The sequence below is a fragment of the Schistocerca cancellata genome, chromosome 8 (genome assembly GCF_023864275.1).
Source record: "Schistocerca cancellata isolate TAMUIC-IGC-003103 chromosome 8, iqSchCanc2.1, whole genome shotgun sequence".
In the NCBI taxonomy this organism is placed as follows: domain Eukaryota; kingdom Metazoa; phylum Arthropoda; class Insecta; order Orthoptera; family Acrididae; genus Schistocerca; species Schistocerca cancellata.
In genome coordinates this window covers 221,128,036-221,150,512 of record NC_064633.1, presented here as the reverse complement: position 1 = coordinate 221,150,512, position 22,477 = coordinate 221,128,036, and the positions used below count along the sequence as shown (strand labels likewise).

The 22,477-nt window shown below is 41.2% G+C and overlaps 1 protein-coding gene across 3 annotated transcripts in view; it reads right to left on the bottom strand.

Annotated features, from left to right (window-relative positions):
• LOC126094500 (multidrug resistance protein homolog 49-like) overlaps nt 1-22,477 on the bottom strand; it is a 365,113-nt gene that overhangs the window by 104,592 nt on the left and 238,044 nt on the right. For all 3 annotated transcript variants that reach the window (XM_049908909.1, XM_049908910.1, XM_049908912.1), the window contains exon 13: nt 6,420-6,771. In XM_049908909.1, coding sequence (XP_049764866.1) covers nt 6,420-6,771 — 352 coding nt within the window. The remainder of the gene's footprint in view (nt 1-6,419; nt 6,772-22,477) is intronic.

Genomic DNA, 22,477 nt, shown 5'->3' with positions numbered 1-22,477 from the left:
AAAAAGGCACATGCCATGTCTGTCTACAAGTTATGAGCTAAAACATAATGAGGTATCTTGAACAGGATGACCTCCTCAATTCCAACCAGCACAGACTTCGAAAACAGTGATCATGTGAAACCCAGCTTACACTTTTCTCGCATGACATACTGAAAGATTTCGATTGAGGCAACCAGGTAGATACAGTATTTCTTGATTTCCAAAATGCATTTGACTACACTTATTGTTAAAAGTACAATCATACAGGGTATCAAGTGAAATTTGTGAGTGAATTGAGGACTATTTGGTAGAAAGGACACAGCATGTTATCTTGGATAGAGAGTCATTGTCAGATGTAGAAGTAACTTCAGCTGTGCCCCAGGGAAGTGTGTTGGGACCCTTGCTGTTCATGTTGTATATTAATGACCTTGCAGATAATATTAATAGTAAAATTATGCTTTTTGCAGATGGTGCAATTGTCTATAATGAAGTATTATCTGAAAGAAGCTGCATAAATATTTGGTCAGATCTTGATAATATTTCAATGTGGTGCAGAGATTGGCAACTTGCTCTAAATGTTCAAAAAATGTAAAATTGTGCACTTCACAAAGCCAAAAAACATAGTAGCCTATGGCTAAGATATCAGAATCAAAATTTTTAGTGAGTCACTGTTGGAATTGGCCAACTCATACAAATACCTGGGTGTAAAACTTTTTAGGGACATGAAGTAGAATAATCACATAGGTTCAGTCGTGGTTGAATCAGGAGGTAGACTTCAGTTTATTGGTAGAATATTAGGGAAGTGCAATCAGTCTATAAAGGAGATTGCTTACAAATCATTTGGACCAGAGGACCCAGTCCATTCCATGTAAACACAGCCCACACTATCATAAGCCACCAACAGCTTGTACAGTGCCTTGTTTACAATTTGGGTCCATGCATTTCTGCAGTCTGTACCACACTCAAACCCTACCACCAACTCTTACCAACTTAAGATGGAACTCATCTGAGCAGGCCATGGTTTTTCAGTCTTTTAGGGTCCAGTCGATATGGTCACGAGCCGAGTAGAGATGCTGCAGGCAATGTCATGCTGTTAGCAAAGGCACTCACAGCAGATATCTGCTGTCATAGTCCATTAACACCAAACGTCACCACATTTGCCTAACAGATACATTCATTGTACATCCCACATTGATTTCTGCAGTTATTTCACACAGTGTTGCTTGTCTCTTAGCACTGACAACTCCACGCAAATGCTTTGCTCTCGGTCATTAAGTGAAGGCTGTCAGCCATCATGTTGCCTGTGGTGAGAGGTAATGCCCGAAATTTGTATTATAGATGCACTATTGACACTGTAGATCTCAGAATATTGAATACCCTCATGATTTCTGAAATGGAATGTCCCATGCATCTAGCTCCAGCTAACATTCTGCGTTTAAAGTATGTTAATTTCTATCGTGTGGCAATAATCACATCAGAAATCTTTTGACATGAATTCCCGGAGTGCAAATGACAGCACTGCCAATGCACTGCCATTTTACACCATGTGTAGACAATACTACCACCATCTGTATATATCACATTGCTGTCCCATGTCTTTTGTCACCTCAATGTATTTTGCATATGCTTTGTAATGAGCTATAGCGTCAACATCAGAGCTGCCTCTGAAAGAGATACAGTTTCCTTTACATCTTATAAATACCTTCATTCCTTGAGTAATCCATGGCTTCTTTGTAGACTTTGGCCTAAACTGGGTTACTTTTAAGGGAAAACAGCTTCAGTAATCATTGTAAATAAGTGTTGTAAATGATATTTCTATTTGATGATGTATAGCTATGAAAAACATTCTCCTTAGACGGGTGGAAATATGTCTCCAACACAGAAAATGGACACTCGTATTAATGGATGACATCAAACAGGGTGTATACGTGGACAAGGAAAAAAAAATTCCTGGATTTTTCCCAGATATCCTGGTTGAAAATTCACTTCCTCCCGGGTGAAAATACAGTTTTTCCATGTTAAGTGACAGTATGCTTTTCCTCGGCACTGTAAAACTTATCAATTCTTTGAATGTTTATGGTTTTATACACCGACATAGAATTTCCCAGCACTTTAGAAAACGAAACTCAGGGATGAAAAAACACACTTTGGAAAGATCTTTGATGTGCAGCAACATGTACGCTGCATATTTTTGAGTTACAAAGGTATAAATTCGAATTCCACGAAACACCACATGTTACTTTCCAAAGCATAGAAATTGAGATTGCGATGCGGTTTTCTAAGCCAGTCATAGCTCATGTCATGTGATTTCACCAGCTGATGACAGCATAGGACACGTGATACAGTCAGCCAATAGCAATATCACTCTTAAGTAGCATGAACACACAAACAAGAAAAGTTAATGGTTTAAATTAATATACATAGTGTTGCTATAAAAAAAAAAAAAAAAACAAAGCTTTCACATATAATATTGGTCCTGAAGATTAATAAGTTTCAGGAGAAGCTAAGCTTCTACATATAATGTTTTTTTTTTTTGCGCATTTTACACTTTAAGATACATCACACAAATGTGCTAGTAAAATTTTTAATAATGACGTAAATGTCTGATCTGGGCTCGAAATTCTTCTAGATGGTCATCCTCAAAAAGTTGATTTTTAAATGAGAGTCAAACGCTCTGTGATTTAAGAAATTCATCATACATTCTTGCACATAGTTCATCTTGAGTAAAAGGAAATTTACTTTGAAAGTAACACTTTTCAAACCACCATTCACAATATTTTCACGTGACCTGTTAGAAATTGGTTCACTTCAGCAGTTGCCAGAGAGCACCAGATAACAGGCGTCACTGCGTTTGCGCAGCCGCAATGACACAGGAAGCCCTAATGTTCGTAAGTGTAAAACATTAAAATATCTTGCATTATGTCATAAAAGAAACAGGGCATCAGAGAATACTTCAAGAGTATCGGAATTTCGTGAACCATACTAAAATGCATGATTCAGCTTAAAGTGCACATTCATATGTCCAGATTTTGATGTAAATTTTCTTGGACTACCGGTAGGCTACTGTATTATCTCATGTTTGGTTGTTTATTATGGCATAATGCCATACGAGCTAGAAGATGGAAAATGTGCACTTGAAATGCAGCAAACAGTTGAAACTAGCTGGCCGTGTGACATCAAACACCTCGTTTTAAATAAATTGACTGCCTCAGCAGAAAAGACTAATATAAACCAAATCTCTTTAGCAAACTGACAAAAATAACTTCATTGTTCTGCAAGGCGATTAATGCTTGGCTGTCAGAAAGGTGGAAATAAAACCTGAAACTAATAACATATTTTAGACTTCCGTAATTATGCGAACGTATTTTAATTCATTTGATACCTCCTGGCCACAGAATTCCGTTTTGTTTTCATTTAATGTGAGAGCAATAAACGAAGAGGAAACAGAAAAATCACTAAACATAAGCACGGGTCATGTGGAGACTCCCCGCTACAACTCAGACTGCTCTGTGGATCAGCCCCGGATCTCTGATATTTCTGAACCAGGGCAATATTAATGGTGCTCAGCCACACGTCTGTAGCCAGAAGTGGGAGAAAGTACTACTCATATGTGACTGAACTGCGCATGCACAAAAGCCCGCCCGCAACTGCTCAAATGAATCTAATGTAAACAGCTGTCATGTCACGTTCATAGGAGGCAATTTCTTGTTAGGAAGCATTGCATAGTCTTCCCAAAGCCTTTTACACACTTTGCTGTTGCCAAACGCTTGTATGGGCACTGTGTTTTATTGTTGTATATGGCATATTTCGTTTGTGACTTACGTTTTTTTTATTTTTTATTTATTTATTTATTTATTTTTTTTTTCCTCTCGTTCACGTTTTGTTGCTGCAGTATTATTCTGCAGACGCAGGATACAGTAGTATTCTTTGTTAGAGTATTGGTTCTTACCAGTCAAGGTCACAAAAATTTAACTGAAAACTAAAGCAATGAAAAATTCCCAGAATTCTAAAGAATTCATGGGTTTTTCCTGGTTTTCTCCCGGATGAAAAAATTCTCGGGTTTTTCCCAGATCTCCCGGTTGTCCCGGGTTGTATACACCCTGTCAAAGAAATTACATAAACACAGAGTCAGGTACCATTAAATAAGTTGTTCTACATTTCGATCCTTGGCCTACTTCTATTGTTGCCTATATAAATGATTTACAAGAGACACTGAAGAACCCTTCAAAAACTGTAACATTTGCTAATGACACAAGTCTACTGATAAACACCTCCAACACTCCATGCCAGAGCAGCCTGGAGAATATTGCAATGGAATGGGTTACAAGTGGTTAAAAGCAGCTGCTTAAATTGTAATCATACAAAGACTCATGTTATGCAGTTCCAAACAAATATCAAATAATTTTTGAGCACCAGAATGGGCACACATTAGATGAAATCTCATGTGTGAAGATCTTAAGCATCCAGATGGATAATAAACTGAGGAGGCACCAATATATGCTTACATTAACCAAACTGTTCATGTCTGCCTGCTTTGCACTTATAAATCTCTCTCTTGTCAACATGAGATAAGCAGCAGCTATTAAATATAAATGATGAAGTAGTAGCTTTTTTTCTAAGTTATGGCTTTTCTGCTAATACAACCATTCTACAAGTAATGCAATGCTTTTTTTTCTGAAAGTAGGTTCATGCTGGTTTTATTCAGGACTCCAATACATCATATTATTCCCCACTCTTTTGGCTACAAAACCCTATTTTTCAACATTATCTCCCTTACTGGGAGCACTTGTATGCCCAAATGGTATCACTCGACTGGTTAACATTGGAGCCAATGTCTTCCTGCATCAGTAACCTTCTCATCATCCCATGAAGTGCATCCTTCATTGGGCCAAACAGATGGATGTCGGAAGGTGCAAGAAATGGGTTTTAGGGAGGATGAGGACTAAAAGTCTAATGAAATTATGTGAGCTCTTCTCAGGTGCACTACCAACAAAGACATCCAGTTGTGCAGCAAGGCATTTGATTTTTTTCTTCAATCACTTTGAATGAGAGTGTCTGCACTTTCCAACATTGCAAGAGTCACAGTTATTTGTGACCGACTATCATGCTGCAGGAGACTGGACAGGTTTGTGGGATCTCGTTGTGGTATGATAGATGTCTCACCCAATAACTCACCATGCTTCTGTTCACTGCCAGGTCTCCATAGACATTCTGCAAGTGCCTATGGATATCTGTGTTGCTTTGATTTTCTGCCAAAAAAAAAAGACAATGACAGCTCTCTGCTTGCAACGCACCTCCATTACAAAACCATTTTGGAGACTGCATATAGTGTTGCCTTGCAATGCATCTCCATTACAGACACCATTTTGGAGGCTGCATATAGTGCTGCCAAGTACTGGAAATTCATGAAACTATAGGGGCTGAAGTGAGAATATTCCATAATGGCCCACAACAAATTTCGCATTTCTTCAAATGAAACTGACTGAGAAAAAAACTGTGTTGCATTACTTATTGAGGGTCTCACAGGCCTGGAAACAGAAAAGCCATGGAATATAATACCAGCTGGATCTTGGATTTTTTTTTCAGTCTACTTTTAATCTAGCTCTCAGTGACATGAAGATTCACTAGGAACTATACAAGGCTCATATTCTACATTAAACTGTATGTCACCTTTCCCCATTAGGATTACTGGGGAAGGTTAGAGACACATAAGCCACTATTATTATTGTTATTAACAGTATAGGGACAGTCTGCTGGAAATATAATATACAGGTTAAGTTTCTAAGAGTTCCTTCTCTGGTGTTAACACTTAAACCGATTTGTTTCACATATCTGTAAGTTCTCCTTCTTGATGGGATCTATGAAACACAATAAATGAATGAATGAATGAATGAGTGAATTTATGTCTCCTTATCTAGGGTTAAGAGTAGAATTCTATTTCATGGTGGTAAAGTTTACAAGCTTACATCAGACATCAAGCCAGATATTACAAATCTGTCCATGTTTCCATGTATAGCATGATAACCTGCATTCTAGGATTGAAAATTCTCATAAGCTATGTGATGAGTAGTGATGTGCTTTGTAAACAGGATTCTGTAGTTACAAAAGTAGATAATTGTTTTCTATTGTGCATGTCAATGTGGTCAACTAGATGTTAAGTTATCAGTATGAGACAAAAAACAATTTTTTAATGTGTGTGAAGAAGCAGCATTTTTTTCAGAAAAACAGCTTTCTTGATACTTCTGCTGTGCCCTATTTAGCCTATAAGCCAAAGAGGTTTTGCAATTTAACAATGATCAGTTATTAATGCAGGTTCCAACAGATGGTTCTCTTTGTTGACAAGTTATTTGTTCCACATCCCTGAAAGTTGCCTTTTTGATGGGACCTACAAAATGCAATTATGAATGAATTTTCAGCAACAGTTACTCCTAAAATTATACCTGTGTGAGAAGACTTGTCTGATGCATGTACAAGTTCAAAGTATCGGCCACGCATTTCCATAAGCTCAACATGTGTGCCCTGCTCAACAACTCTGCCAGCATCTAGGCAGATTATTCTGTCAGCTGCACGCACTGTAGAGAGCCTGTGAGCCACAACCACTGTAGTGCGTCCATGGCTGGCATGGTCCAATGCTGCCTGAACTTTTGCTTCACTTGCTAAGTCGAGAGCTGATGTTGCCTCATCAAGAAGTAATACATGTGGATTTCTTACAAGCGCTCGGGCAATTGCAATTCGTTGCTTTTGACCTCCAGACAGTTGTGTGCCACGATCACCAACCATAGTGTCATAACCCTGTTGAAAGAATTTAAAGTACACATAAGTTAACAGTTGCATTTTGAATCTTGTTGTGTTGAATTATTAAAACTGTTATCATGAGGCATAGCTCTTGCTGGTAATAAAGCTATACATGAGATTATGTATAATCTAGCTCTCTGCTCAGTATAAGCATGAAATATGTTTCAAGCACTTTAATGAGGACTGTTGGGTCCTAACCATTTCATTTCATACAGTACAGTACAGTATAATATAAACAATTCAGAGTTTATGAAATTTACAGTTCCAACTAGGACACAAATTTTAAACATGCACAGAATAAGATAGAATGTAAAGCATGATTTGGTCTACTTCCTTGATAAGATATTGGTTAAAGAATGCAAATAAAGCTGACATCTCTCACCTGTAATACAAAAACAACAGAATTTCTGATGGTCTTAAAACAGGGGAAAGGGGTCATTTTGACCCCACATAAAATATTTAATGTTTGAGTCAAGCAAGTACTTTATTTTTAGTGCATATTAATCCACACCTTTTAGCAAGTTATAATAACAATTATTCAACATGATAGCTACTATTACTTGCTGCATAAAAAAATTATTTTATCGACTTGTCCTTGGTCATGCTACAAAGTTTCCTAAAAATTAGACTTTCTTAGATTGACTATTTGTGGAATTTATTGATACATTTAGTGTATATGGTCTATATTATACTGGCATGTGTTCTACAAATAGCTTTGTCACACTTTTTACTTAAGTCACTGGAATCTACTACATGCACTTAGCATGGGTAATTTCTGTTTTATGTGCACATTTTCTGCCTATGGCTTTGTGACACTTTGCACAATTTCACTGGTCTTATTGCCTTTGCAGAGGCAGTTTTGGCACTTTTTCCACTTTCTACATGACTGTGGTCCCCTATCATCTTCATTTTCCCTGTTCTTCAACCTGCTCTTCTGTTCTCCTGAGTTCACTCACAAGCTTAAGTATGAACTTCTTCCATTCTGTTTTCTTGCTCTTTACTACTTTGTAGATAGCAGACATGTTTACTGCCACCTAGTTCAAGATGTCATAGTGGGCATTCTTCGGCCATCTCCTACATGCAACCTTTGGAGTATATTTACAGGTCATTTGATCAACCACATCCACCTCACCTTCATTACATTGTAGAATGATATGGTTTCAGGTTTCTTATTTCATTATTTGCTTATTGCTGTTTCAGCATACAGTGTGCTCAGATGAATGGTATTTAATTCTTCTTTTCTTGGGTGCAACCTGCCACCATCAGTCTGGTGCAGGATTGGGGGGGGGGGGGGGGGGTGGTATTTCAGCATCTGGTTTCTATTTCTCATCAAGGATTTCACAATGTATTTTGTTCAAGTAATAAGTAATGAAGTTTTATTTTCTTCAAGTTTTTTAGGAAGTTGGAGAGACATGAAGGAGTAGTCTGTCATCCCATTTCTTCCTGGATGTAGATTTGGCTGTTTGAAATGCACACAGAGATGCTGTCCAAGTGGTTTCACCTCTCTATAGATTTCTTATTTTCTGAGGTATGGAAAAGCATTACATATATACTTTTTCACTATATCAGCAGCATTCTAGAATCTAAGACCATCTTTGTGAGGTTTCTTGGGCATGAATTCAGTGAACTTGCATCTTGTTTTGCTTGTTATTACAGGGTGGCACAAGATAAGTCGCCTGATTTGTTTCATGAATAACCACATTTGTTGTTGACAAAATTTGTAATTTATTGATGTAGAAGTAAAGAATACAGCTTGGAAATACAACCTAACCGATCACATGTTCAATATGACTGTCGTTTTGTTTTACAACTTCTTCACGTCGCATACATGCATTTGTGATGACTCTCCATCACAAATCTTCTGGAATGGTGCAGCATAGCTCCACAATGATGGCCTTAAGTTGCACTGAATTTTCAGGTTTTCTGTGGTATATCTCCTCTTTAAGGAACCCCTGAAGGAAGAAGTCACATGGGTTTATGTCCGGGCTGTAGGTTGGCTACATGCCTCCTCCTGCGTAATGTTCTGGACATCTGTTTGACAATACCCTAAGGCCAAGTCTTTTGTGTAGGAAATCAAGCACAACATTGGCAGTATGGGGGCATGCTCCATCAAGCATGAACCATTGTATCTGCAATGGAAGACATGAGGCCATGAGTTGAGGAAAGAACTGGTTTTGCAGCATGTGTAAATAGCGTTCGCCGGTTACTGTAGCATTGAAGAAGAACGGACCAATGATTTCACGGCTTGACATTGCGACCCACATGCACACTTTCTCCCTGTAGGTGTCTTTCATGTGGATTATTTGCTGAGGTTTACATGCCCAGAATCAAATGTTATGTTTGTTCACAATACAATTCACATAAAAATAAGCTTCATCAGAAAACCATGTGTTGTTTAGCACTGCCTCTTGGTCTTGTTCGATTGCCCACCTTGCAAACTGTAGCCTCCACTCCTTATCTCTCACAGTAAGCTTCTGTGCCACAATCATCTTGTATGAATACAAGCAACGGTCAAATTGAATAATTCTTTGTATGGATTGGCTTGAAATTACCAACTTGGCACTGGCTCTTCTTGTTAATTTACTCAGACTATCAGTCAAAACCACTTGATCTGCTTCAATGTTTTGTGGCGAACATACAGTACATGCATGTTGCCACTGACACTCCAAAACAGATCCAGTGCCTTCAAATTTTTGATGTAATCTGCATATTTTCTGTGGGCTGGGAGCCCAACCTGTGCCGAAATGAGCACAAAACTTTCTTTGTGTCAATGTAACGCTATTCGTCACCACAAACAGTAGCACAATCTTCATCTTTTGTGTGACGGTCAACTGCCCTTTATCCAAAATCACAGCAAACTGAAATGGTGGACTCACAACAGAAGCGATGCACTTGCAATGACATCTGGCAAAATTTCCATGAACTGCACAAAGTTGAGCCCACAATTTGAAAGCTATTACCCCAATAGTATACTTGTAGGATCAAAATTCAATCAGGTGACTTATCATGCACCACCCTGTAGTTGTTCACCTATTGTTATATTTTCTCTGATGTGGTAAGAACAAATATTCTTTTCCATGAACTTTCCCTCAATTTCAGATACAAGAGCAAATTTGTTGGGTGGCAGGCATTGGGCCTCAACAGACATGCCCTTTGTACCACTGACACCCTGAGCATATGTGATGGCTATCAATATTTTCACTTCCTACAGTAACATGATAAAATCATTGTTTTTCAATACTTTTTGAGGATTTGATTCTGTATATTACTCCATGAGTGTAGCACTTCTTCATCAAAAATAAAGCAGAAAGCACTAACGACAGAGTTGTCTACTTGTTGGGAAATGCAAGTGCTCTCTCCTTTAGAATGTTTAAAACTAACCTTCTTCCAGAAGATGAAAAATCACTATCTCCCACTTGGTTCCAGCACTAATGACCAACTTTGTACAGAAGTTCAAATGCTGTAATGGACGAGGCGAGGACTGACATAGATCAGCATATGAATACACCTCCACTAGACTCTCCTCATTCACAATGTCTTCATCTTCATATTAACTTTTCTTTGATACGAAATCCTCATCTTCATCAGTGTAGCCAATTTCTGATTCAACATCATAATTTTCTACAATACATAACATTTCTTTATCAGAAAGTCCATGCTGAAAAAACAAGTTGAAAAATATCTTTCATGGACAAAGACTATTAGGTGAATAACTGTGGCAGAATGTAATGTACATTTGACAAGACATAATAAGGAGAAACAACTTTGCACGATTGCTGCTTCATTTGCTGATTGTTGCTGCTTCATTGATGGACTGTCTACACCCATTCAGAAGAGAAATTACATTAGTGTCAAATTGATCCCTTCTGTCATTCTAGACGTATTGAATGAAATGTCCAAGAAAATATAAATTTTCATAAATCCTGATACATCATTGTAAAGAGGAGAAAAAAATTAGGAAAAGCCATTTGATTTCATAAATGAAGTTAAAAATTTGGATATGAAGTTGAAGAAAACAGTATGATGTGGGTCATTTTGACCCAGTCTGACAATGTAGTATTAAGATTTATTTCCATCAATGGGAGTAGCCTCATTGCTTTTGTTCATTAATATCTGCATCTAAAACTTGTCAAAAAAGTGTGAAGATTATATCTCCACTACAAGTATGCATTCTGAAGTATGGTAAACAGTTGTATTCTCTTAAGTATGCGACACAAAAGAGCTGTCGTACTTCACAAAAATACTACACTCTTGCTCGATACAAATTATTCTTTTTGATGTTGTCCCTTTTATGTTTTTAATATATTTGTTCATAATATCAAAGATTAAGTCTTTTACATGAATCATGTCAAGAAAGTGGCTTTATTTATTTATTTATTCAATCAATCTGACTCATAGGTTATTTATTAAATTACCCCATTAATATAACTGCAGAATCAAATTAATGCTTTGGTGATTTAGTAAAGAATGTGTTATCATAATTTTTTCTGGAGTTAAATCTTCTTTTTTGCCTTTATCTCACATCTACACAGAATCAACACAGTTATTATAATATATAGAACTGTTAATGATACAGGGTGTCCGAAAGCCCTTCCTGTTGCCATTCCTTCAAACCCCACACCTTCTCTCTCGCCAGGAGGGAATTTGAGCACCCCAAAAGTCTGCATGTAGTGTTAACCATGTAAAAGTCTGCAAGCATTTTCAAATTGTTTGCAGATCATGTAACTGAGGTGGGGTGTCAGCACCAGTCCAGTATTCACCTAGTCAGATGTGGAAAACCTGCTAAAAACCACATCCACATTGAGAGGCACAGTGGCCCTCATCATTAATCCACTGGGCATATTCTATCCAGGGCTGGCACACCTCCCTGTATCTCAGAAGCAGAACACATTCAGCTGGAACTGGAATAATGAAAATGAAACATTCTCAAAATTATTAGTCTAAAAGAATGTATCTTCAACATTTAGGACAAACCTATTTGAACCATGCATGGAGGTGCAGTACCAAGATACCGACTATCAAGTAGAACAAAATGACCTCAGACAAATTAGGTCTTAATAGTTTTTCATTTATTTTCCTTTTGCCAATGGATCACTATGGTATGATTTGTTTAGGACCCACCCACTATATTACATTCTGGCTGTTTCATTCTATAACATACTGTTGTTTAGCAGTGTTTTGTTCTGACAGACAATGAATGTTGGGTACAAAGTTCTGAGTTTTTCCACTCCAATGTTTCAATTAGTACCGAAATTTTGATGTTCTCATGTAACATTTTTAATAGTTTTTAATTTTTTTAAAAATTTTAAAGTAATTTACTGTTCTAGTGTATATTTCAGGGTTATTACTCCAGTATATATCTCAGGGTTGTTACACAGATGTTCACATGAAGATGTGGCTTTTAGTGCCACATAACTGGTAGTGATCCAGTAATAAAGGACTGAATACAGCTGAAGCAGTTTATTAATACCCAAGATGAATATCCAAGAGAACAAACTGAGTTCTGCTATTAGTTTCTGTAGGGAGTCATCCTTCTTTGCTGACAATAATGTGAAACTGTCTCTGATTGACTTTGGCACAAATTACGGTCTTTACATAATGTTATTTTAAAAGAGAACATTAAAAAAAGAATATAGTGTGACACCAATGGAGCAAATAGAGATTTTATATTACAAAGCAAAAACCTGAGTGTTTGCCAGAAAATTAAACAATGTATGTTCCTATTTTGAATATAATTGCTTTTACCAACACATTGTTATTACCCTAATAACAATGTGATGCTGACTGTCACCATGTCAGCCACTACCAATGGCATCATTTGTGTGTTTTGTGGAGGGTCATGGAGCCAGCACACAGCTCTCCAGGCTTATTTCAGCTTTTCAGTCTTTGTAGCTGCTACTTATCATTCAAGTAACTCCTCATTTGCAGTGATTGCAGCAGAGCAAAGTAGATTACTCTATGGTACAAAATGCAGTTGAATGTAACATGCCTGATTTCAAAGACTGCTTTAATACCCGATCCATCTGGATCCTTCCCTCCATTCTAGCTTTTCTGAGAGTGATACCAACCTCCAACCACTTCTTAAAGCCTTAGAACATCCCCAGGACCTCACCACTGACTCTGTTTCCCTCTCCACCCCCATGACACCCACACATCCACCTTCTACATCTTACCCAACATCCACAAACCCAACAATCCTGGACACCCCATTGTAGCTGGTTGTTGTGTTCCCACTGAAAGAATTTCAGCCCTCATTGCCCAACACCCCCCAACCAACTGCCCAAACTCTAGCCTCCCACATCAAAGACACCAGCCATTTCTTTCACCGACTCTCCACCACCCCACCCCTTTACCTCCTGGATCCCTGTTTGTCACTGTTGTTGCCCCTTCCCCATACACCAACATTCCTCTTGCCCACAGTCTTGCTGCTATTGCACACTACCTCTCCCAATGACCTTCAGACTCCAAACCCTCTATCTCATTCTTGTACATCTTACCAACTTTATTCTAACATACAACTACTTTTCCTTTGAAGGACGGGGTACAAACAGATCAGCAGCACAGCCATGAACAACCCCATGGCAGCCTCCTATGCCAGCCTGCTTATGGACCATGTACAGGAAACCTTCCTAGACTCCCGAAACTCCAAACTCCTGGTCTGGTTCAGATTCACTGACAATATCTTCATGATCTTGACTCAGGGCCAAGACACTCTTTCATCGTTCCATCACAACTTCAACACCTTCTCTCCTATCTGCTTCACCTGGTCCTCTTCAAACCAGCATGCCAACTTCCTGGATACTGACCTCCTCTTACCTGATGGCTCCATCCACACCTCTGTCCACATTAAACCTATCAACCAACAACAGTGATGTGACCAAGATGGAATTATCACAACTCTCTGAAATCAATCCATACTTGCTGCCCACATTGCCGATGGCACTGTAAGCTGTCAGTGGCAGACAAATACCGGAAGAAGCCACATCCTTGAAGTGATTGCTGTGTCACCTAGTGGGATCCTGTGGCTGACTTGCCTGATAAGTATGCACCCTCTTGAGAATAGCAGTTCTTCTTCTTCATGCTCTGTGTGATCCACTTTTTATATGAGGTGCCTTGTGATGACAGCTACTGCCTCAGACTCAGACTTCTCTTGGATTGTGCAGTTCTGTACTTCTTGTTCATGACAACATAAACAGCATCAGTTGGATAGGCAATTAATGGAGCAACAGTGTCAGCATTTGGTTTTACTACAACAACACCTGTCAGCCTTGTCTGTCAGATGTGACACACCTTTGGCTGTCTCTGTTTCCTTCCTTTGTGGATAGTATTGACCAGTTGGACATGTATTTCCAGTGCCTCAGCCATCATTTTGTGGCATACCAGGTAACTGATACCAAACAGAAATGATCCTTTTTTCTGTCATGTCCTCTCAACAAGTGTCAGCTTTCCTTCACATGTTGTCTCCTACAGTGAATCTCAATACTTAATCATTTCCAGATATTTGCAGTTTGTTGTCAGACAACTGCAGATGCCAGTCTTGGCTGGTGTGTGTTAGGTTGGAATTATAATGATGACAGAAGTTGTTGGAATCATAAAAAGATTGGGTTACTGTGTTTCATGGCCTTAGAAATCATCATGCTTTCACCTACATGGCAGATGCTTATTGATAATCGTGTACTGATTCTGTGACTAGGGATTTGGATGATCAATTTGCACCAGATAGGTAAATGTGCACACAAGCTATGTGCTACACAGATCCTTCCTTGAATGCAATTCCTAAAATCATTATGGCGTTTGACCTCATAGGGGACTCAGACTGTAAGGGAGTCTTATTTTGCCATGTCAGCATGGACGGTCGAGCTGGCAGACCACACACCACAAGCATGCACCAGGGAAATCAGTGCATGCCCTGGCACTCTGAAAAAACAGCTTGTTCCCTGTAGTCTTTCTAAGTTGGACAGCAACACATCAAGTGTTTCCAGTCATAGTTCCTTTTCAGAGGTTGCATCTCATTCCTTGTCTGGCAAGCACACTAGGAGTGTTGTCTTCCCTCTTGCCCTCAGTGATTCTCTCAACATTTGCACTTGCACTGTTCACACAAATTGGCTATCTGTTTTGCCCATGGCATTTGCATATGCATTTTTTCCATGTGCCACATAAAGCCCAAGCAGCAGTGCAGTGACATCATGGCCATGCACACAGCATCATCTTTTGCAGCTGATACCATTCTCACCATCGACACTGTGCTTCATTCAGCTTCAGGGAAAACCATCAAGCTCTTACTCATGCTGCACATGATGAGTCACGCAGTACCTTCGCAGATGGATACCTCTTTTCCTCTGATCAACAGTTCTACCCAGTGCTTGATTTGTAAAACAAAACAAAAATATGTGGTTTCAGTACTGTGATATTCTGGGATGGGGCACTGAGCGAGGTGGCGCAGCCATTAGCACACTGGACTCGGGTTCAGGAAGATGATGGTTCAAACCCACATCTGGCCATCCTGATTTAGATTTCCCATGATTTCTGTACATTACTTCAGGTAAATGTCAGGATGCTTCCTCTGAAAGGGCATGGACAATTTTGTTCCCCATCCTTCCCTAATGCGACCTTGTGTTCTATCTCTAATGACTTCAATGTCTACAGGACATTAAACACGAATCTCGTCCTTGTCTGGGGGGGGGGGGGGGGTTCTGAAATTTAAACTCCTTAAAACATTATTTTAATGCTTTTCTGAGCACTTTAAAAGTGTGAATACAACAGTGTTGCATAAACCACAGCAAAAGTTCTATCATAGCCCATCCCAAAATCTGTGGTTCTGATGTTTTCATCAGAGGCAATGTATCTGTTTCAGAGGAAGGTCACAGCCCATGGCAATCATGATATTCTGGTACAGAGATTTTTATGATGAAGGTCTTATATAAAAACATGTCCTGCATACTTTCATTTTCAATTGGTTTCATCCAGCACAGCAGAAAACTTTTTTGGGTTAGATGCCTTAAAGAAATTTGTGTTTTCCATTTCTGAGATGGGTGTTTGGTCTGCCTGGATATTTGATTTCAAGGCATTGAAAATCTGATGACCTTCTTTTTGGAATTGTTCATTCCAGGTTTGAGTTGGGCAGCATATGTCAAGGCACACCTTCACTTGAAGCTAGTTTTGGCATCATGCTTCATGAGAGTGTGCCCAAATCCTCATGTCCTCCCAGATGTCCAGATGTCCAGACCGGTTTCAGGCTCTGTCTCAGGCTGATACTGATCTTCAGCCTGACATGGCTGCTTGTCCTGTTCCAGAGGTTGCCCCTCAGTCTGCAAGATCCGGGCAGTCGCAGAGGGTGGGCTTACTGGTAGTTGGGAGCTCCAACGTCAGGCGCGTAATGGGGCCCCTTAGGGATATGGCAGCAAGGGAGGGGAAGAAAACCAAAGTGCACTCCGTGTGCATACCGGGGGGAGTCATTCCAGATGTGGAAAGGGTCCTTCCGGATGCCATGAAGGGTACAGGGTGCACCCATCTGCAGGTGGTCGCTCATGTCGGCACCAATGATGTGTGTCGCTATGGATCGCAGGAAATCCTCTCTGGCTTCCGGCGGCTATCTGATTTGGTGAAGACTGCCAGTCTCGCTAGCGGGATGAAAGCAGAGCTCACCATCTGCAGCATCATCGACAGGACTGACTGCGGACCTTTGGTACAGAGCCGAGTGGAGGGTCTGAATCAGAGGCTGAGACGGTTCTGCGACCATGTGGGCTGCAGATTCCTCGACTTGCGCCATAGGGTGGTGGGGTTTTGGGTTCCGCTGGATAGGTCAGGAGTCCACTACACGCAACAAGCGGCTACACGGGTAGCAGGGGTTGTGTGGCGTGGGCTGGGCGGTTTTTTAGGTTAGATGGCCTCGGGCAAGTGCAGAAAGGGCAACAGCCTCAACGGGTGCGGGGCAAAGTCAGGACATGCGGGGACCAAGCAGCAATCGGTATTGTAATTGTAAACTGTCGAAGCTGCGTTGGTAAAGTACCGGAACTTCAAGCGCTGATAGAAATCACCAAAGCTGAAATCGTTATAGGTACAGAAAGCTGGCTGAAGCCAGAAATAAATTCTGCCGAAATTTTTACAAAGGCACAGACGGTGTTTAGAAAGGATAGATTGCATGCAACCGGTGGTGGAGTGTTCGTCGCTGTTAGTAGTAGTTTATCCTGTAGTGAAGTAGAAGTGGATAGTTCCTGTGAATTATTATGGGTGGAGGTTACACTCAACAACCGAGCTAGGTTAATAATTGGCTCCTTTTACCGACCCCCCGACTCAGCAGCATTAGTGGCAGAACAACTGAGAGAAAATTTGGAATACATTTCACATAAATTTTCTCAGCATGTTATGGTCTTAGGTGGAGATTTCAATTTACCAGATATAGACTGGGACACTCAGATGTTTAGGACGGGTGGTAGGGACAGAGCATCGAGTGACATTATACTGAGTGCACTATCCGAAAATTACCTCGAGCAATTAAACAGAGAACCGACTCGTGGAGATAACATCTTGGACCTACTGATAACAAACAGACCCGAACTTTTCGACTCTGTAAGTGCAGAACAGGGAATCAGTGATCATAAGGCCGTTGCAGCATCCCTGAATATGGAAGTTAATAGGAATATAAAAAAAGGGAGGAAGGTTTATCTGTTTAGCAAGAGTAATAGAAGGCAGATTTCAGACTACCTAACAGATCAAAACAAAAATTTCTGTTCCGACACTGACAATGTTGAGTGTTTATGGAAAAAGTTCAAGGCAATCGTAAAATGCGTTTTAGACAGGTACGTGCCGAGCAAAACTGTGAGGGACGGGAAAAACCCACCGTGGAACAACAACAAAGTTAGGAAACTACTGCGAAAGCAAAGAGAGCTTCACTCCAAGTTTAAACGCAGCCAAAACCTCTCAGACAAACAGAAGCTAAACGATGTCAAAGTTAGCGTAAGGAGGGCTATGCGTGAAGCGTTCAGTGAATTCGAAAGTAAAATACTAGGTACCGACTTGACAGAAAATCCTAGGAAGTTCTGGTCTTACGTTAAATCAGTAAGTGGCTCGAAACATCATGTCCAGACACTCCGGGATGATGATGGCATTGAAACAGAGGATGACAAGCGTAAAGCTGAAATACTAAACACCTTTTTCCAAAGCTGTTTCACAGAGGAAGACTGCACTGCAGTTCCTTCTCTAAATCCTTGCACCAACGAAAAAATGGCTGACATTGAAATAAGTGTCCAAGGAATAGAAAAGCAACTGGAATCACTCAACAGAGGAAAGTCCACTGGACCTGACGGGATACCAATTCGATTCTACACAGAGTACGCGAAAGAACTTGCCCCCCTTCTAACAGCCGTGTACCGCAAGTCTCTAGAGGAACAGAAGGTTCCAAATGATTGGAAAAGAGCACAGGTAGTCCCAGTCTTCAAGAAGGGTCGTCGAGCAGATGCGCAAAACTATAGACCTATCTCTCTGACGTCGATCTGTTGTAGAATTTTAGAACATGTCTTTTGCTCGAGTATCATGTCGTTTTTGGAAACTCAGAATCTACTATGTAGGAATCAACATGGATTCCGGAAACAGCGATCGTGTGAAACCCAACTCGCTTTATTTGTTCATGAGACCCAGAAAATATTAGATACAGGCTCCCAGGTAGATGCCATTTTCCTTGACTTCCGGAAGGCGTTCGATACAGTTCCGCACTGTCGCCTGATAAACAAAGTAAGAGCCTACGGAATATCAAACCAGCTGTGTGGCTGGATTGAAGAGTTTTTAGCAAACAGAACACAGCATGTTGTTCTCAATGGAGAGACATCTACAGACGTTAAAGTAACCTCTGGCGTGCCACAGGGGAGTGTTATGGGACCATTGCTTTTCACAATATATATAAATGACCTAGTAGATAGTGTCGGAAGTTCCATGCGGCTTTTCGCGGATGATGCTGTAGTATACAGAGAAGTTGCAGCATTAGAAAATTGTAGCGAAATGCAGGAAGATCTGCAGCAGATAGGCACTTGGTGCAGGGAGTGGCAACTGACCCTTAACATAGACAAATGTAATGTATTGCGAATACATAGAAAGAAGGATCCTTTATTGTATGATTATATGATAGCGGAACAAACACTGGTAGCAGTTACTTCTGTAAAATATCTGGGAGTATGCGTGCGGAACGATTTGAAGTGGAATGATCATATAAAATTAATTGTTGGTAAGGCGGGTACCAGGTTGAGATTCATTGGGAGAGTCCTTAGAAAATGTAGTCCATCAACAAAGGAGGTGGCTTACAAAACACTCGTTCGACCTATACTTGAGTATTGCTCATCAGTGTGGGATCCGTACCAGATCGGGTTGACGGAGGAGATAGAGAAGATCCAAAGAAGAGCGGCGCGTTTCATCACAGGGTTATTTGGTAACCGTGATAGCGTTACGGAGATGTTTAACAAACTCAAGTGGCAGACTCTGCAAGAGAGGCGCTCTGCATCGCGGTGTAGCTTGCTCGCCAGGTTTCGAGAGGGTGCGTTTCTGGATGAGGTATCGAATATATTGCTTCCCCCTACTTATACCTCCCGAGGAGATCACGAATGTAAAATTAGAGAGATTAGAGCACGCACAGAGGCTTTCAGACAGTCGTTCTTCCCGCGAACCATACGCGACTGGAACAGGAAAGGGAGATTATGACAGTGGCACGTAAAGTGCCCTCCGCCACACACCGTTGGGTGGCTTGCGGAGTATAAATGTAGATGTAGATGTAGATGTAGATGTAGATGATGTGGTGAAGGTGGGACTGAACAGCTTGGTCACCCTCAATGTGACCACCACTGTTTCTTCCAGTCATAGGGCTTCTCCCCTCATTACTATCAAAAAACTAGATGGCTCTCTCTGACTGTGCAATTATTTTAAGGCTGTGAAAGACCAGTTGATGTAGTTTCTTCCCAATTCTATGACCAGCGGAACTGTTCTCTAGGCTCCTGAATGGGGACTGTAACACAAAGATTGATGAGTCAGAGACATTTTTACACCTGCTGTTACATCCAGATTCATGTGACCTGCTAGTGCTTAATATTCCCTTTGCTTGTAGCAGTATAACTGGCTTCCATTTGGAATCATTAGTGCCCCAGTTGTTTTTCAGCACTTCTTGGAACAGCTGATTCAGGTGTTTCCTCATGTGTCAATTATTTGGATGACATCGTTGTGACAGGAGAATCTACAGCTGAGCACCTCCAGAATTTTTACTCCTTCTTTTCTTACTTGTTGGCCAAGGGCCAGAAATATAACCTCAATAAGTGCAAGTTTTCCAGTCCTCAGTGGAGTACCTTGGATTCCTCCTGTATAAGCAAAGCATCTGTCTGACCAGAGACCACATGTGACCCATTGATAACATGTTCTACCCTTAAACTCTGAAAGAACTACAGTTCTTTCTGGGGAAGATTAGCTATTACAATCATTTTATCCCCCAGGCTGCCAAGCTCACCAACCCCCTCAATGCCCTGGGTAAAAAGGGGTCTCACTTCATGTGGTCACTTACGAGTGAGGTGGCATTTTTAGTGCTAAAGCAGATTCTGCAATCAGCGCAGTGCCTTGTCCTGTACAGGGCAGGAAACCACCTTCTTGTCACTGCTGATACCTCACAGCACGGAGTCAGCGCAGTGCTCTCCCACCAGACCCGGATGGCTCTGAATACACAATTGCTTTCATTTTCAAAACTCTCACCCAGGCTCACTCATCGCAACTACTCGCAGACCAAGAAAGACAAATTAGCTATTGCCCATACACTGAAAAAGTTCCATACCTGTCTGTACAAAGTTTCAGTTGATGATGAGCCACAAGCTATTACTCGCCTTGTTTGGTCCTCGGTCCAGACTCCCAGACAAAACAGCATAAAAGCTGTGATGCTCAGCTTTGTTTCTGTCCACATATAGGTACAACATCCTCTACAAACCTTCCAGTTGCTGTGCAAATGCCGATGCTCTATCTTGCCTGCCGGCTGGCTTGGATCCCAAGTTTTGACCCTTCAGGAGTTCTCCCTTGATGTGCTAGTGGTTGTGGCTCAGATATGAGTTGAACCAACACACTATTCTATTGTCCAGTGGATTAAGCATGGTTGACCACAGAGATTGCTCAGGACATCCACGGTCCGCGATGACATGCTTCATCTCCTGCCCCACCTCTCCCTACATGATGGGGTACTCCTCTTCCAGATAGACCAATCTCCTCCTCCAGATAGAAAAAGACTGGCCTCAGATAATTATTTAATCAGCACTACATTCCAAAGGTCCTTGATCTCCTACATTGGGGTGTTTTATTTATGAAGCAGCTGGCCCATAGATACCCCTATTGGCTGGCTATTGACAGGGATATTGAATCAATAGCTCAGTCCTGTACCTCATGAGCCTGCCAGCAGCCAGCTTCCCCCAAGGCTTTTTTGCCCCAGCCCCAGCAGGCCCCTGCGAGAGTCTTTACATAGACTTTGCCAGCCATTTGTTGCAGCAACTGTGGCTTATTCTGGTTGACTCATTCTCCAAGTTTCCTTATATCCACGCAGTCCCCTCTACAACATCAGCAAATGTCATTAAAGCCTTGTCTCACATCTTTGCTATTGAGGGTCTCCTGTCTATCATTGTCTTGAACAATGACAGCCAGTTTACTTCTGCACAGTTTGCCCATTTTTGTTAGCTCCAAGTGATCACACCTACTCACCAATCCATTTCACCTGCAATACAAAGGGAGATGGAACAGATGGTGCAGACTTTTAAGGAGAAGACATCGGCCGTGGAACACTCTGTTTCCATGGATGGGGCCCTCACATTATTTACAGCCACCTGTTAGGCCACAACCATCACTGGGAAGTGGCCTACTTCTATTGTCCAGGCTACAACCATCATTGGGAAGTGGCCTACTGAGTTGTTACATGTGTGGCTGATATGGACTCTTATTACACTGCTGTCTCCATGATGACCTTGGCCCTCCTGCCTCAGACTCGTCGCCAGTTTCAGCTCAGTGCACCACTGTGGGTGCGATCATTCACTGGGTTTCTGATACAGTTCACAGCTCTCATGGTCACTGGATGTATCGGTTATCTGCTGGGGACCATGTGGCACCACCAAACCAGCTATGCCCCAGGTCACTGCACTCAGCACCCCCAGCCCTAGATGCTTTACTGACCCACACTCTGCAGGGGCAGCCACCAGCTCCACTTCATCCCAGCTAGGTCCTCACGGCCCTAGGTGTCATGGAGGGGACACCAGCGGCCCCATCAGTCTCTGTTCCAGTTCCGGTAGAGGTGGATCCATCTCCAGTGGCTGCTCCGTGCACAGCTGTGTCTGCTCCTGACAGTCCTGGGATTGTTGACATAGAGATGTTGATTGTCCCCAAATCAGCCCCTATGATGGTTCTCCCAGCTCCCATGCAGAACACCGCCATGCTGCACTGCTTCTGCCCCTTCCTGCCATTTTCAGGCGGGATGACTTTGACAGCAAAATGCAGTTATCACAACTGTCTGAAATCAATCCTTACTTGTCACTCACATTGTTAATGGCACCGCAAGTTGCAAATGGTCACCACAAGACAAACACCAAAAAGCAGCCATGTCCTCAAAGCAATTGTCGCATCATATGGAGGGATTGTATGGCCAACATGCCTGATGTAAGTGTGCACTCCGCCGGGAATGGCAGTTCTTACTGGTGCTCTGTAGAGT